At 33.6% G+C, this 13,864-nt stretch overlaps 1 protein-coding gene across 1 annotated transcript; it reads left to right on the forward strand.

Moving 5' to 3' along the window:
• The first annotated feature begins 4,152 nt into the window (after positions 1 to 4,152).
• On the forward strand, positions 4,153 to 12,477 carry LOC113715614 (ATP-dependent Clp protease proteolytic subunit 2, mitochondrial). The gene is made up of 3 exons (XM_027239862.2): positions 4,153 to 4,605; positions 6,518 to 6,930; positions 12,092 to 12,477. Exons 1-2 carry the CDS (start codon positions 4,272 to 4,274, stop codon positions 6,916 to 6,918), a joined length of 735 nt encoding a protein of 244 aa, XP_027095663.1. The 5' UTR covers positions 4,153 to 4,271; the 3' UTR covers positions 6,919 to 6,930; positions 12,092 to 12,477.
• Positions 12,478 to 13,864: the final 1,387 nt, after the last annotated feature.

A 13,864-nucleotide genomic window follows, 5' to 3' on the forward strand; every position in this document is an offset into this window, starting at 1 on the left:
GCTTTAGTGGATTATCCCTTCGTTTTGGATGAATGCTGCTTAATTTAGTTTGGCCTCTGATTTCTAATATTGACTGCCAATAATTGATGTTGTTCATGGTGCTGTTGACAATTGCTGGTTGTTGCCAATATTGATGATGCTATGTTTTGGTTTCTGGTTTTGCTGATAATGATTGATAATTGTTGATAGTATTGCTTTTTGAATACTGGTTTCTAGTTGATCTAATGATGACAAAAAGGGGGAGAAATTGATACTGATTTCTAATGATGTCAATCTGGTGATAAATATGATAAAGGGATATCATTTTGAGGGGGAGTATTCACTCCTTGATGTATTAAGTAAGGGGGAGCTGTGTCTCAATTACTTTCCTCCATCCATTGTTTTGTCATCATAAAAAATGGGGAGATTGTTAATCTCAGTCTGTAGCTTTTGATGATTAAAAATAAATGGATGTTATTAATGATCTCTCAATAGACCTTTTCAGAAATGGAGCAAAACAGGTTCAAAAGTTAAGCACAAAGGATGCTGAAGTTGCTGTTGGGCGTACAAGAAGACTGGATCGGACGTCCGACAACCATTGCGCAACTTCGGATGCATGAAGAACTCCACCCTCGGACGTCCGAAGATATTAAGTCATTCCTTCTAAGTTCGCTGACCTCGATCGGACGCACATCATCAGAACACCGGACGTCCGACAAACATTGCGACACCTCGGACACAAAGCTTTGGAGGCATCGGACGTCCGAAAGAATTGAAAAAGAATTCTCAATTTCACTTCATACTTTCGGACGCATACACTGAAGGCACCGGACGTCCGGAACAACTCAAGAAGATTTCTTGAGTTCACAGCCCACGTTCAGACGCAAGAAATTAGTCTACCGGACGTCCGACACTGACAACGGCTAGTTGACTCTTCATCTGCCTTCTATCCATTGGGAGCATTAATTGAAGAACTTTTTGGTCTCATATAAATAGAACAAAGTCAACTACTTTAAATAACTTTTGCACATTGAGACTACATCAGATCAAGAGTGATTTTAGTAGGAAAATACTCTTCAAAGGAGATTTGTAATCTTAGTTGTGAAAATTTCGAGAAGCTTTTCTAGTGTGATTCAATTATTTCAATAGTGTAGTTTTGTGAGAGTTATCTGAGTGATAGTAAAACTTCCTTACTTGACCAAGTGTGGCTTGGGGTAAGGAGGAAATAATCCTTCCTTTGTACACAAATATTAGTTGTAAGTTGATCAACTTGAAGAAACTTACTCACTAAAGTGATATTCAAACTCAAGAAGAGTTTGGCATTTGGTTTAATATTCTTTCTCTTTTTACTTACTGTCTTGCTATATAAATTGCTCATCTCTTCTACCACAAACACTTGTGCTTTCTCATTAATTGCTTCATTGTGTGGTCTTTTAAAAAAAGAGAGCAAGTACTCAAAAAGTGACTCACAACTTGGCCAGTTTTTTTAAAACTACCTAATTCACCTCCCTCTTAGATTGTTTTCGATCCTTACAAATACAACTTTTGATTTGTACCTAAATTATGCTTTTGGGTTGTTCTTTCCAAAAACTAGGTTCTCTTTGTCTTGAGGATAATTGTAAATTTTTTTATGTTTGATGCGTATAATTGGATGAATTTAAAGACATCAATATGTCCCATTTGGTGTTAATATACAAAGAAGAATTAAAATGTCATAATTGAGGCATTTGCATTACTAAATTATACAAACCTACACTATATAAGCAAAACAATGGTTGCAATTGGATTACTAACATCCACTTGATACATTTCCAATCCTAATCTAGAATCCTACATTATATTATCTGAGAAAATTCAAACCATCTTCTTACAAAAGAAAGAGTCTACATACTTTGCAATTAAATTCCATTTTGACAAAAAGGATTTATTTCTCACAAAATACAAAATACAAGACTATCATCAACCTTCTCATGAAAATTCAACAATTTCTCAATTGACAACGTTTGTCCAAGTTTAGCACCACTTGTCCTCCAATGCATGTCCATTCCCTTTTTCCAATCAAGTCAAAACTAGTAACATAGTCCACACCATGATAATGGTAATCAATTGGAGTGTTTGGATAGAGTATTATTTGAAATATTATTTGAAATAAATACTGTAGCGCCTTTTGTAATATGATGTATGTGAGATAAAAATATGATAGGAATATAACAAGATGGATGTTTATGATACAAGTAGAATTTTTTTTACTTTTAAACATTTTCTTGCATCATATTCAGCCCTCTAAATAAAACCATGTACAATAACAGTTGTGCTTGCACATATTGGTTCATCATCTGTCCAATCTTCTAGAAAAGCACGAGATTTTCCCCAATTAGTTAAATAAAGTTAAGATTTTTTGTATGTTAAATCAAAGACAAATAACAAAATTTTCACTAACCATAGAAGACAACCAAGAAACCTTATCCTATAATTATGATCACACAAACATGGTGTTAAATTACAGTCTCTTTGCTTCGCAACGATATTATTATAGTATAATTTTTGCTTCTCATTTTTTTTTGGGATAATTAGAAAAAGAGAGAAGTCGATTTACTAAATGATGAGTTTTCTCACCCCAAAATTTTTTTGGTACTAATTGAATGCACTAATCATGTGATACGACTCTGTCATGAAACAGATTTAACTACATAAAGCTAAAAGCGTGGAAGCAAGAATCACGCCCTTATCAAGAGGAGAAGGCGTGCACTCAGCAAAGAAGGCGTGGAAGTTAACAAATGAAGCAAGACAAGGCGCGAAACCATAATCACGTCTTTACTGGGAAAATGCTCAAGAAATGTGAGCTCAGAGAGCAAGTGGACCTACAACAGATTCTGTTAGCCAAGTCACGTGGGCAAGCTGGACCAAGAGAGCTAAGGAAATTAGTTACTAGCTAGCTATATATAGTCATGATCAGAGAGGGGAAAAGTTGGAATTTGTTAGTCATTGTTAGGGATCATCACTGAGCATCGTTCCTTCTGATTTCCTTCATTCTTGTTCATCCCCTTTCCTTTTCCCTCAATTCTATAATCTTCTTATTCCAATCAATATAAACACCATTAAGATTGAATTCTTATCAGTTCATTATTGATATTTCTTGTTATTATTATTAAGTTCTGAGCAAGTTATCATATCCAATCCAATTGTGAGCAACTCCATTGTCTGGTTTCTATTCTATACCACCACAGACTCCATCCAAATTAGTTTTCTTTGCCGTTAGTCAATTTTCCAAATTGATCAAAAATTGAAATAAATAGGACGAAATGTATGTGGAGTGAAACTTCAGGGATTGAATTGATTTAGCCTAACATTCGGGGAAAAAACTGCAATTGTTTCTTTTGCATACCAGACCCTCGTAAATTTACCAGCTATCCCACTTGACCTAGCTAACTTTTTCACAGTTCCAGTTAAAACTAGGGGTGGCAATTTTCGACACGACCTGAAAACACGACACGAACCTAACACGAAATTAATGGGTTTGGGTTGAGGTTTTGGGAATTCGGGTCAGAATCGGGTTGGACCCGATGAACTCGAAAAGAAAACAGGTCGATTTCGGGTCAACCCGTGGTGACCTGATATGACCCGATATGACCCGTTTACGAATTAAAAATAATTTAATAAATATAAAAATAATTTTATCTAACTAACCTAAGTTATTCTTTTTTTCAAAGGCATTAATTACTTAATCATAAATGAATTTATTTAATTTGTGTGAAGTTGAAATTATTATATTTGGACAAATAATATATTATATTATTTTTTACTTTTATACTGTTTTAATTTATTTTATATTTTGTTTGGGATAAAACACTTTTACGGTGTTTAATTTATTTTAGATTTGGTTTGGAATTACTTATTTAAATTTTTATTACTTGATTATGTAATTAGTTTTGTGAGAAATTGATTTTATTAGAAATTACAGTGATAAATTAATAAATTAAAATTAAGTTTCGGGTCATTTCGGGTCGACCCGTCAACCTGAAATTTTCGGATTCGGGTCAGCATACCTGACCCGTCACGGGTTGGCGGGTCGGATTCGGGTCAACAGATTTTCTGACGGGTTGACCCGAACCCGACCCGCCAACCTGATTTGGACCCGAATTGCCACCCCTAGTTAAAACCCAAAACTCTCCTAGACAAAAATCCACTACAGAGAAACAGAAAAAAGTGCAGGGACTTGGCTAAAACAGTGCAAAACCCAGGCCGCCGCCACCATCTCTACCATCGCCGCTGCCGCCGCCACCACACCAGCCATGCGGAGCCTAATTTCGAGAGGCAAACTGTGGAAAAATTTCTCGACCCATTTGGGTTCTTCTTCTACTACTACTGCTATTGGGAGGTCTACAATTAAGGGCCATTGGCGAGGGTACAGTTTGATTCCGATGGTGATAGAGCATTCCTCAAGAGGGGAAAGAGCTTATGATATTTTCTCACGCCTATTGAAGGAGCGAATCGTTTGCATAAACGGACCCATTTCCGACGACACCGCCCACGTCGTGGTTGCGCAGCTCCTCTTCCTTGAATCCGAAAACCCTTCTAAACCCATCCATATGTACCTCAACTCTCCCGGTGGCGCCGTCACTGCCGGTCGGTTACCACCTCTTTTCCTTTTTTATTTTTATTTCATTTTTTTAATAAACAAGTGAAAGTATTTCATAAACAGCTAGCATTTCCATTTCATTGCGGCATTTCTGTTTCTTTGTTAATTTTGGGGTTTTGTTCGTTGAGTGTACCTAGCTGCTTTAGTTTGAGAATATAATGCTAACATCTTTTTTTATATGTTTAATTTAGAAAATGCCGAAATTTAAGAAAAAATGTGTGGGAAGTGGGCTTTTTTCCTGCCATCTTTTCGTTGTATGATGTCAAGAATTCATTTTTTCCTTGTCATAACTATTGTTTCGTTTGCAAATTGTGCTTATTGTTGATTTAGGTAAATTGTTTGCGTGACAGTTTGTTTATTGTTCTTGTTCTGCTATATGTGTTTATTGCGCAAAATACAAAAAAATAATTAGTGTCCCAGAAGCTTGTGGATCTATTTTGCTAATGTACCATTAAAAAAAAAGGAAAAAGAGATCGCCAGGTGAAGAAAGAAAAAAAATCTTGAAGTACGGTACGTTGGTTGTGAACAGGCTCGACTTTTGGGGGAGGGAGAGCAAATAGATTAACTAAACTGAAATTCTAATGTTTTAAAAACTTGTAAAGGTTGCTAAGTGGCCTCAGCTCTGTGGATATGTTAATTCAAAACATTGAACTTGTATCCAACCTCTGAGCTATAAATTCAAAATTCTTGTCAAGGCTCTTACTTAGTCTAGAGATTAAGATTTCAATGTCTAAAATGGTAACGGGCTTTCTGGTGCTTATGTTTCCAGTTTATATACTTCAATATGGTTTGTTAGATCAGAACATTATTTTTGTTCATGATTTTTCACCATACCAAGTTTGAAGCATTTTAGTAGATTTTTTGACTATGTGGATTAAATGACCGGAGCTTGGAAATATTCATTTTGAAGCATTCATTATAAAATTATAACAACTTTGAATTGCTTTTACTCCTTTGAATTTGTAAGTTCAAACTAAAATTACATGACCTGTGATTTAAATATGTTCTTTCTTTTGGTTTTGTTGGGTGTATTCGTGTGTCTGATGAAGCAGTAATTTAAGAATAAAGAAATTATGAGGACTTGTAGGAGTGAGGTTTTTCCTTTTTGCTTTTCTTCACTTGTGCCTCTTTTTCCATTGCTCAATTATCACCATAACCTCTTTTAATGGGTTTTCATGTAGTTTGTGATCAATGAATTTTTTTGGTCAAGAATTATAAGACTTCACTTTTTAAAAAGATAGTGATGGTTATATTTTTCCAAGCCAGAAATAGAAGCGTAGAAGAAAAGAATGGGAATGATAGGGAAACCATTTTCATGTTTTATGTTTCTTGTCTTAAATGAAGTTGAAATTTTTTTTCCTTTTTAGTTGTCACTGTGTTGAAGGAAGTCAAGATTAGGTCTGGTAGTCAGAACCTAGATAAGGATAGATGTTTGAAATACCTATCCAGTGGAAAACAAGAATAATTAAAACTTGTTGAATATGTTGTGTAGAAAAACAAGAAAAGCTGTGGAACTGCAAACTTAGTGAAAAGCGATTTTTTTTGTTCTTCTTTTTCCCCAATTTCTTGCTTGTGGCGGCTATTTGTCTGCATAGTAAGAATGTGGAGGAAATGTTTCATGTTGCATTATATAGGAAAATCTGCTCTGGACAATTAATAGCGGGTTACCTCTGTAGGTCTTTGTCCTTGCTAGCTCCAACAATTACCAATCTAATATGATAATATTCTTCAAGTATTTTAGATACCTTTTCTGTGTGCATTTAATTTTTTAAGATTTAAGAGTTGGAGATTTTTTTTTTCAATTCACTTTTGAGAGCGTTATCTGGGAGTCGTAATTGAAGTTATATAACCAAGTTGCTGCATGGATTTCTAATAATGCTTCCCACTAACAATATGTAGGTCTTGCAATCTATGATACAATGCAGTACATCCGCTCTCCCATCAACACTATATGTATGGGTCAAGCTGCTTCAATGGGTTCTCTTCTTTTGGCTGCTGGTGCAAAGGGTGAAAGGAAATCACTCCCTAATGCTACCATTATGGTCCATCAGCCTTCTGGTGGCTATAGTGGACAGGCTAAAGATATGACCATTCACACAAAGCAGATAGTTCGAGTTTGGGATTCTCTGAATGCTTTATATGCAAAGCATACTAGGCAACCTTTAGAAACAATTAAAACACTTATGGACAGGGACCATTTTATGACCCCAGAAGAGGCAAAGGAATTTGGAATAATTGATGAGGTTATAGATCAGAGACCAATGGCCTTAGTGACTGATGCTGTTGGGACAGAGAAATAATATAACTTTGAGGTAATACAGAAATTCCTTGTCTTCATGTTTCTACTTATCAAATTTCATCGTTTGGCTGAGACTGAAGTTTCACCTATGCACATGAAAAACAATTTGCTGTATTTATTTTGGAGTGGTTTTGGAGGATGGGCGGTAGCGCTATCTTGGTGATGATTTGGGTGTTTTTGAGTAATTATTTTTTGAATCTGAAGTCTGGATATGCAGTTTACCTGATGAAAGCAGTTGAGTGATGTGTAATTTTGCTGAAGAGTGTGTGCAGTTTGCCAGCTAATTTGGAGTTGTAGATAAATGAAGAAATGAGTTAAGAGGAAAATATAATAACTGTACATAATTTGAACATCTCATAAACAACTCAGGATAAATTATTAAAGTCCTAAAACACATGGGTAAATTTTTCTTGGTGATTTTGTTTCATTTTTCTCTTAGGCGGATATATTGCTCCATAGAGAAAATTTGTGGTTTATTTATTTGTTTCTGTATTCCATTTTGTTTAGAGTGCAACACAAGAATCAGTGATTCTTTTCATGGTTTAACTTTTCATTAATAATCTTGAGGATTTTACTCAATCTTTGCATGCTGACTCCAATGGATTATGTGCATCATAGAGCAGCCTTTTCATCTGCTTGAAGCCTGAGTTTGAGTCTTGTTTCTGTGGTTTTAGTTTCCTTCTGAGACATATGAATAACCTCGAAAGAGGGAAAAAGAGCAAACAATAAAAACAAAAATTTATAATATTTTTCATATGTAAAGTCTACATTGGATATTTTTAAGATTATATGTAAAGATGAAGGAAAAATGACTCACAATTTTAAGTATAATTTCATGTTTATTTTTCCTTGATTTGCATTAAATATCAATTCTTCGGAGCTTGAGTCATCTTTGATGTGAATGTAATTGCAATGCCAATCTTTAGAATGTGATGGATAATTGTGGTTAGAATTTTTTGTGTTTCGCTCATCTGTAGTGCAAGAGAAACCAAGGAATAAGAAACTAAGGAGCAAAATGAGAGCTCGAAACTACATAATCCAGTTTACTACATGGGTCTGCTCTTGATCTTTTGGTGCGTCAATGAACAAATTTTGCAGTTTACTGTGTAATCCCATCTCCATTGTCATATTTTCGGTTGTTCGTAAATCATTTTGTTAGTATAGCTAGCTCATGTTATCAGACAGGATGTTGTGAAATAGGTGACTATTAACTTTTTGTTTGTGATGCTGCTGGATTGCTGATTTTTTTGGAGGAGTTACTTAACATACTCCAGAAATTTGAGTTTACGACTTCTTCCTACGCCAGAAAGCGCGACGTGGTACAATAATAAAAGATTATCTACTCCAGCATTTTTGATGCCTTTGCAGTTAGATCTATCACTTTGCATCAATAATTTGCATGGATAATTTTGATTCACTCTACAATTAAAAGATCAGTACTATTGCTTTCTCATTTTAGGACTGATAATCTCAAGAAATCTGAGAATACATGTGTCAGTCAGCCTATACTAGAGCATGAAGAGAGAAGCGCTAGGGAGAAGATATAAAACTGCTTGAGCATACTTCTGAAGGCATACTTTGTAAACTAGGATTATTGAACATGTTTCCTTATGGAGTTCGGCTATTGAACGTCTTACAGTGAATTTTGAAATGATTATTAGTAATACCTGCATTTGGATGTTTCCTCATGGAGCTCAAATGGATTATGTGTAAACTAGGGCTTTGCATTTGGAAACTAGGATTATTAGTAATACCAGCATGACTTACAGTGAATTTTGAAATGATTATTTATAATTACTTGTAGTGGAATGCACCATGAAAGTTTTGATTTTAATCCCTTCAACAAATCCAGATTTTTTCTAATCGACAGACAAGACAATCTGAATGCCACCCTGTTCACTCTTCATAAAATACATAATACTTCCATGGATATCTATAGTGATAGAGGCCTCTGCTAATGTTCATTTTTGTGAAAAGGTATACCATTTGAGCTTCTGATGAAAGTATCTGAAGTTTGATACTTCAAAACTCATGGTTAATTCAGCACTGGAAAGTGATTGTGGATATGATCGGATCACAGAACTCAAGTCATAGAATATTTAAGAATCAGAGATGTTTCAGAACTTTTAGCTTTGAAATTTTGAGCTTAAGATTGTTGAATGAGTTCAGAAGGAAGCAAGAGAGAAAGAGGAATAAGAAGCTCCAGAAATTCCAACTAGAGCTTTTACACCACCTAAAATCAAGTTTCCTTCATTTCTTAAAGAAAGCACGAAACATAAACTCAAGAGAACATTATTTCCTTCAATCCCTCCCTTTCTAAGCTATTGCAAGCAACATGTATATAGTAAGAGCTATATTTGTGTGCCAAAACTTCTTTAGAATTTATGGAACTTTTAAGGTAAGAAAATGTAGCAACTAAGAAAGCTTAAAGCTAAATTATGTTATAAGTCAATCTAGATTTTACTTTTTACATTCAACCCTTGACTCCTGAAAACTCTAATTTCTGATGGTAGAAAATACTATAACCAGTACATTTACATAAACCTAAAACACATTACTATAAACAACTGAGAATATCCAGAACTGCACGATTTTCGCGGATTGTGCAAACATCTTGGTGCAACTCTAGGCTTTCTGCATTGATGCTTGTTTTATCATTATCAAGATACTTTGACTAAAAGCAAAAGGACTTTTAACTAAGAGCAACAAACGTGAAATGAGACCTGGATATTTTTGCATTCTGCTTATCTAGTATCCAACCTTTGGGCTTACAAGTCTGATTGAATGTATTTGATGTGAAAGATTAGTTTTGTGTTAAAGGCATGAGTATGGCTTTTGTTTTTTTTTGCTGTTGATAACACAAGTAGTTGACTTCAGTTTCAAAATTTTTGAAAAGGATGAAATGTCCATCCATGGATACAGAATAGAATGTGGTAGTTCCAGCGTTCAATGGTGAAAGCCTTAACATGTTTCTGTTTTCTATATTTAGCTCTGAATGTCTGGGCTTTAGAAGCCATAGCAATTTTGCTGGAACCTTCTGAAAGTACGTCATAACTTGTGTTGAAAGCCAGATGGCTAGCCTTCAGACCATAGACCTTCTATTCATCGCCATGCATTTGGATGTGCAACATACTGCCCTGTCATCCACAACTTGCTATTCATCTAAATCAAAACTGACATTAGATTGCAGTACACATACACACAACATTTCTGGACAAGTTCCCTAAGAATTGAGCAATTTAGGCCAACTAGGCCTGAATGACCTCTTAAATAATGAGTGTCTATAGTTGTTGGTCAGCTTACTGCGGTTGCTTGATTTTGAAACTAATAGATAAGAAGAGGAACCGATCATTCTCTGTTGCTGTTTTCCTAGTGAAACATTGTTGATATTAAGTCAATAAGATGTTTTTTGTAAAATGCAAATATTGAGTTAATGCTTAAGTGAGTTTTTTTTTTTTTTTTGTGGGGTCTAAGTTGAAGAATATTCATGCCAATTTTAAAGTCTATAGTAAAGAGGCTATACATGATATTATCGACTACCAGTATAGAAGTAGTCCATCACTTGTAGTAGCTGGATAGACTGTTTTCCAACTACTCAATCTGCATGAAATATTAGAGATTACTATTGAACACATTTCCTTCCATAGTCCAGACTCTCATATGTCAAATAGTTCACTATGCATTTTGCTCAAAATAGAATGTAAGACTAAGATACTGGAGTGAACATTGAAGGTGTAGAAGGACGCAATATCCTCTTAACTGTAATTTTTTTTTCTAGGTATACTGTAATTAGATGATGGATCATAAGCTTATATTCACTGGTGAACACAGCCTTGATGGTCCTGCTCAGAATGAACTCCTTTTGTCCTATCAGTGTGAAGTAGTTGCTGAATTTCGCTTTTTTTTGGCCGATTTTTATTTTTTTATTTTCATTTCCATCTATGGTTGATCTCGAATGGAATATATAGCCTATCTGTATGTTATGTGTCCTAAGAAAAATTGCTTTGTGATGTTTGTTTATAGAAACTGTTTTGTAAATGTTTATTTGTTTGTTTCCGACTTGTTGAGTTAATCTAAGGATAAGTAGTTCTGAGCAGTAGAAAACATCTTTCTATTCATGCTTTTGGGGCATATTTCGTCAACTCTTCCGAAGGTTACAGCCAAAACCTGCTTGGACTCACGAGATTAGAGGGTGTCTGACATTTGGCTCTTGTACATCTTAGATTCTGCTGTACCTAGGTCTTTCGTGGTGCATCTTTTCGGACTTATGGCCCGTTTGGAGTCATGGTAGCTTATTGAAAAAACACTTTTCCAATAGAGCTTTTAATAAAAGCGCTTATTATGTGCTTAAGTGCTTTTAAGTATATTGTTTGGAGACATAATTCAAGAAGTACTTATTATATTGGATAATGTGCAATTGAAAATTTTTAAATGTATTTATCTCTTTCTTTAGTTGATAATATGGGGTAAATTGATTAAATATAATGTTTTATTTTATGAATCACAAAAGCTACTCTAAAAGCACCAAATTTGAGGTTTTGCTAAAAGTGCTTCTAACACCAAAACTTCCACGCCTAATTTTATGGGATGATGTTTACCAAATGCCTCAGAAGTACTTTTAGCACCTAAAAGTGCTTTTTTGCTAAAAGCACCACAACCCAAACAGGGCCTTAATCTACACCCAAGGGTGCTTGCTTGAATGTAGTCCCTAGATATAGTTACAAAATCCCATTTAAGTGTAGAAGCTAAAAATCATTAAAGTTTTGAAATTGTCCATAATAGGATGATATCCTGTGACATGGTAAGACTTGTATCATTAGCACTGGGCTTTAAAATAACTTATTGCAACTTGCTAGGGGCTAGGCGTTTACATCCTCTGCTTGGGATCCTCTTAGCTTGCCTTAGAACATCTATTTTGGTGAAACGAACAGAGCTTATGTGATATTGATCGTTTTGATTGCAATTAATGTTTGGCAAGAAAGAAAAATTCTGTTCTTTTCATTTTTGTAGAATGAGTTGTATCAGCACACAAAAGGTCACTCTACTAGCTTGCCTTCTTTAGAATCTTCTTGAAAGTCTTTTTGTTGAGGTTTGAAGGAGCAATTGGTGTTGTAGGAGTTTTGTGGAACTTCTTGCTTTGGAAACTGATCACATTTCCTTTAATCTTGATGCAGGAAACTTCATATCAGGACGGGCATTTTATGAGAACTAAACGTAGGTATATCTTTTTCGTGTATGAAGTGACCAACCTTTGAGAATCAAGCATGCATCTGCTGGCTATAAAACAGGCCGTTGGGAAGAAGAAGAATAATTTGTTGATTGTGCCTCTGTTGCATAAAATGGTAGTTTACTTTTAGTCATGTGGCTGATTATTTTTTTGTTGACTTGGCAAAAAAGGTCTCAACTTCTAGATGAGGAGGAGAACAATAGTTCACTTTACTATGATCTTGATGCATGTAACACACTTTTTTCCTTCCACCTTGTAGGATGTTTCACCCATGTTGGATATTTTAATCTTGTGGGAAAGATAATGTATGATATTTTGTAGTGCTTTTTTTTCCTTTGTTTTTGTTGGGGGGGGGGGGGGGAGGGGGGTGGGGTGTTCAGTATCAACTATGAAGGGTTTTGAGCCGTGGTAATGTGATAAATATTGATCACAAGTTCCGGTATAATTTTTTATGAGCCAATCTTTTGAAATAGCCCCTTAATATCTTATATACTATAATATATTATATTATATTATACTATAAGATAAGAAAAGGCCTAAAGTTACTGTAGCACCTTGTTGTGCTGACACATGGCACAATAGATGAATTTTGGGCCTTTTTCCTTTTGCTTTGTATATAAGCTTCACTTTGCCATATGAAGTTAACATTCTTTTAGATGTGCTCAATGACTTAAATTAGTTGCATTATTTTTAGTAGACTTAATTATACAATTTATATAATTATATTATATGTACATTAACATTTGAAGATAGATTAACTTAAAATTTAATTATTTTTATTTCACTTTCCAACCTTATCATTTAAATTATTTATAAAATTAACATTTGAAGATAGATTAACTTAAAATTTAATTATTTTTATTTCACTTTCCAACCTTATCATTTAAATTATTTATAAAATTGTATTTGTTAAAACATATGAGTATATTATATGTATATTAACATTTGAAGATAGTAAATTGGTTAACATTTGAAGATAGATTAACTTGAAATTTAATTATTTCTAAATGACTTAAATTAGATGCATTATTTTGAACAGACTTAATTATACAATTTATATAATTATAGTATATGTACACTAGCATTTGAAGATAGACTAACTTAAAATTTAATTATTTTTATTTCACTTTCCAACCTTATCATTGAAATTTATTTATTTCTATTCCAGTTCCAACCTTATCATTTAAATTATTTAAAATTCTATTTGTTAAAACATATGAGTATGTTCTATGTAGATTAACCTTTCAAGATAGATTAACTTGAAATTTATTTATTTCTATTCCAGTTTTCAATCTTATCATTTAAATTATTTATAATTATATTTATTAAAAATTATATATCACATTTTATTTAACATTATTGAAAATTATATTTGACATTTTAACTTATATTTGACAAATTAATTCAATTTTTTAATATTTGAATTTCATTTTTTAACCGTATTATTTAAAATTATATTTGGCTATTTAAAATTATCCTATCCTATTATAAAGAATAAAATTATTTTTTTAGTGTAATGTACATTTTTCTTCCTATTATACACAAAATCTAGAACCTCACAATAAAATCTACATTTTTCCTGTATTTATATTTATTTTATTCTCATCTAAAGTTATACAATTGAACTAAAATTACGACTTAATATGCTATATATATTTATTATCAATTCTATTTTAATTCATTTAAACGTTTGTTTCTTAAAGTTGTCAACTCCAGTTAA

Source organism: Coffea arabica, chromosome 11c (assembly GCF_036785885.1).
Source record: "Coffea arabica cultivar ET-39 chromosome 11c, Coffea Arabica ET-39 HiFi, whole genome shotgun sequence".
Classification (NCBI taxonomy): domain Eukaryota; kingdom Viridiplantae; phylum Streptophyta; class Magnoliopsida; order Gentianales; family Rubiaceae; genus Coffea; species Coffea arabica.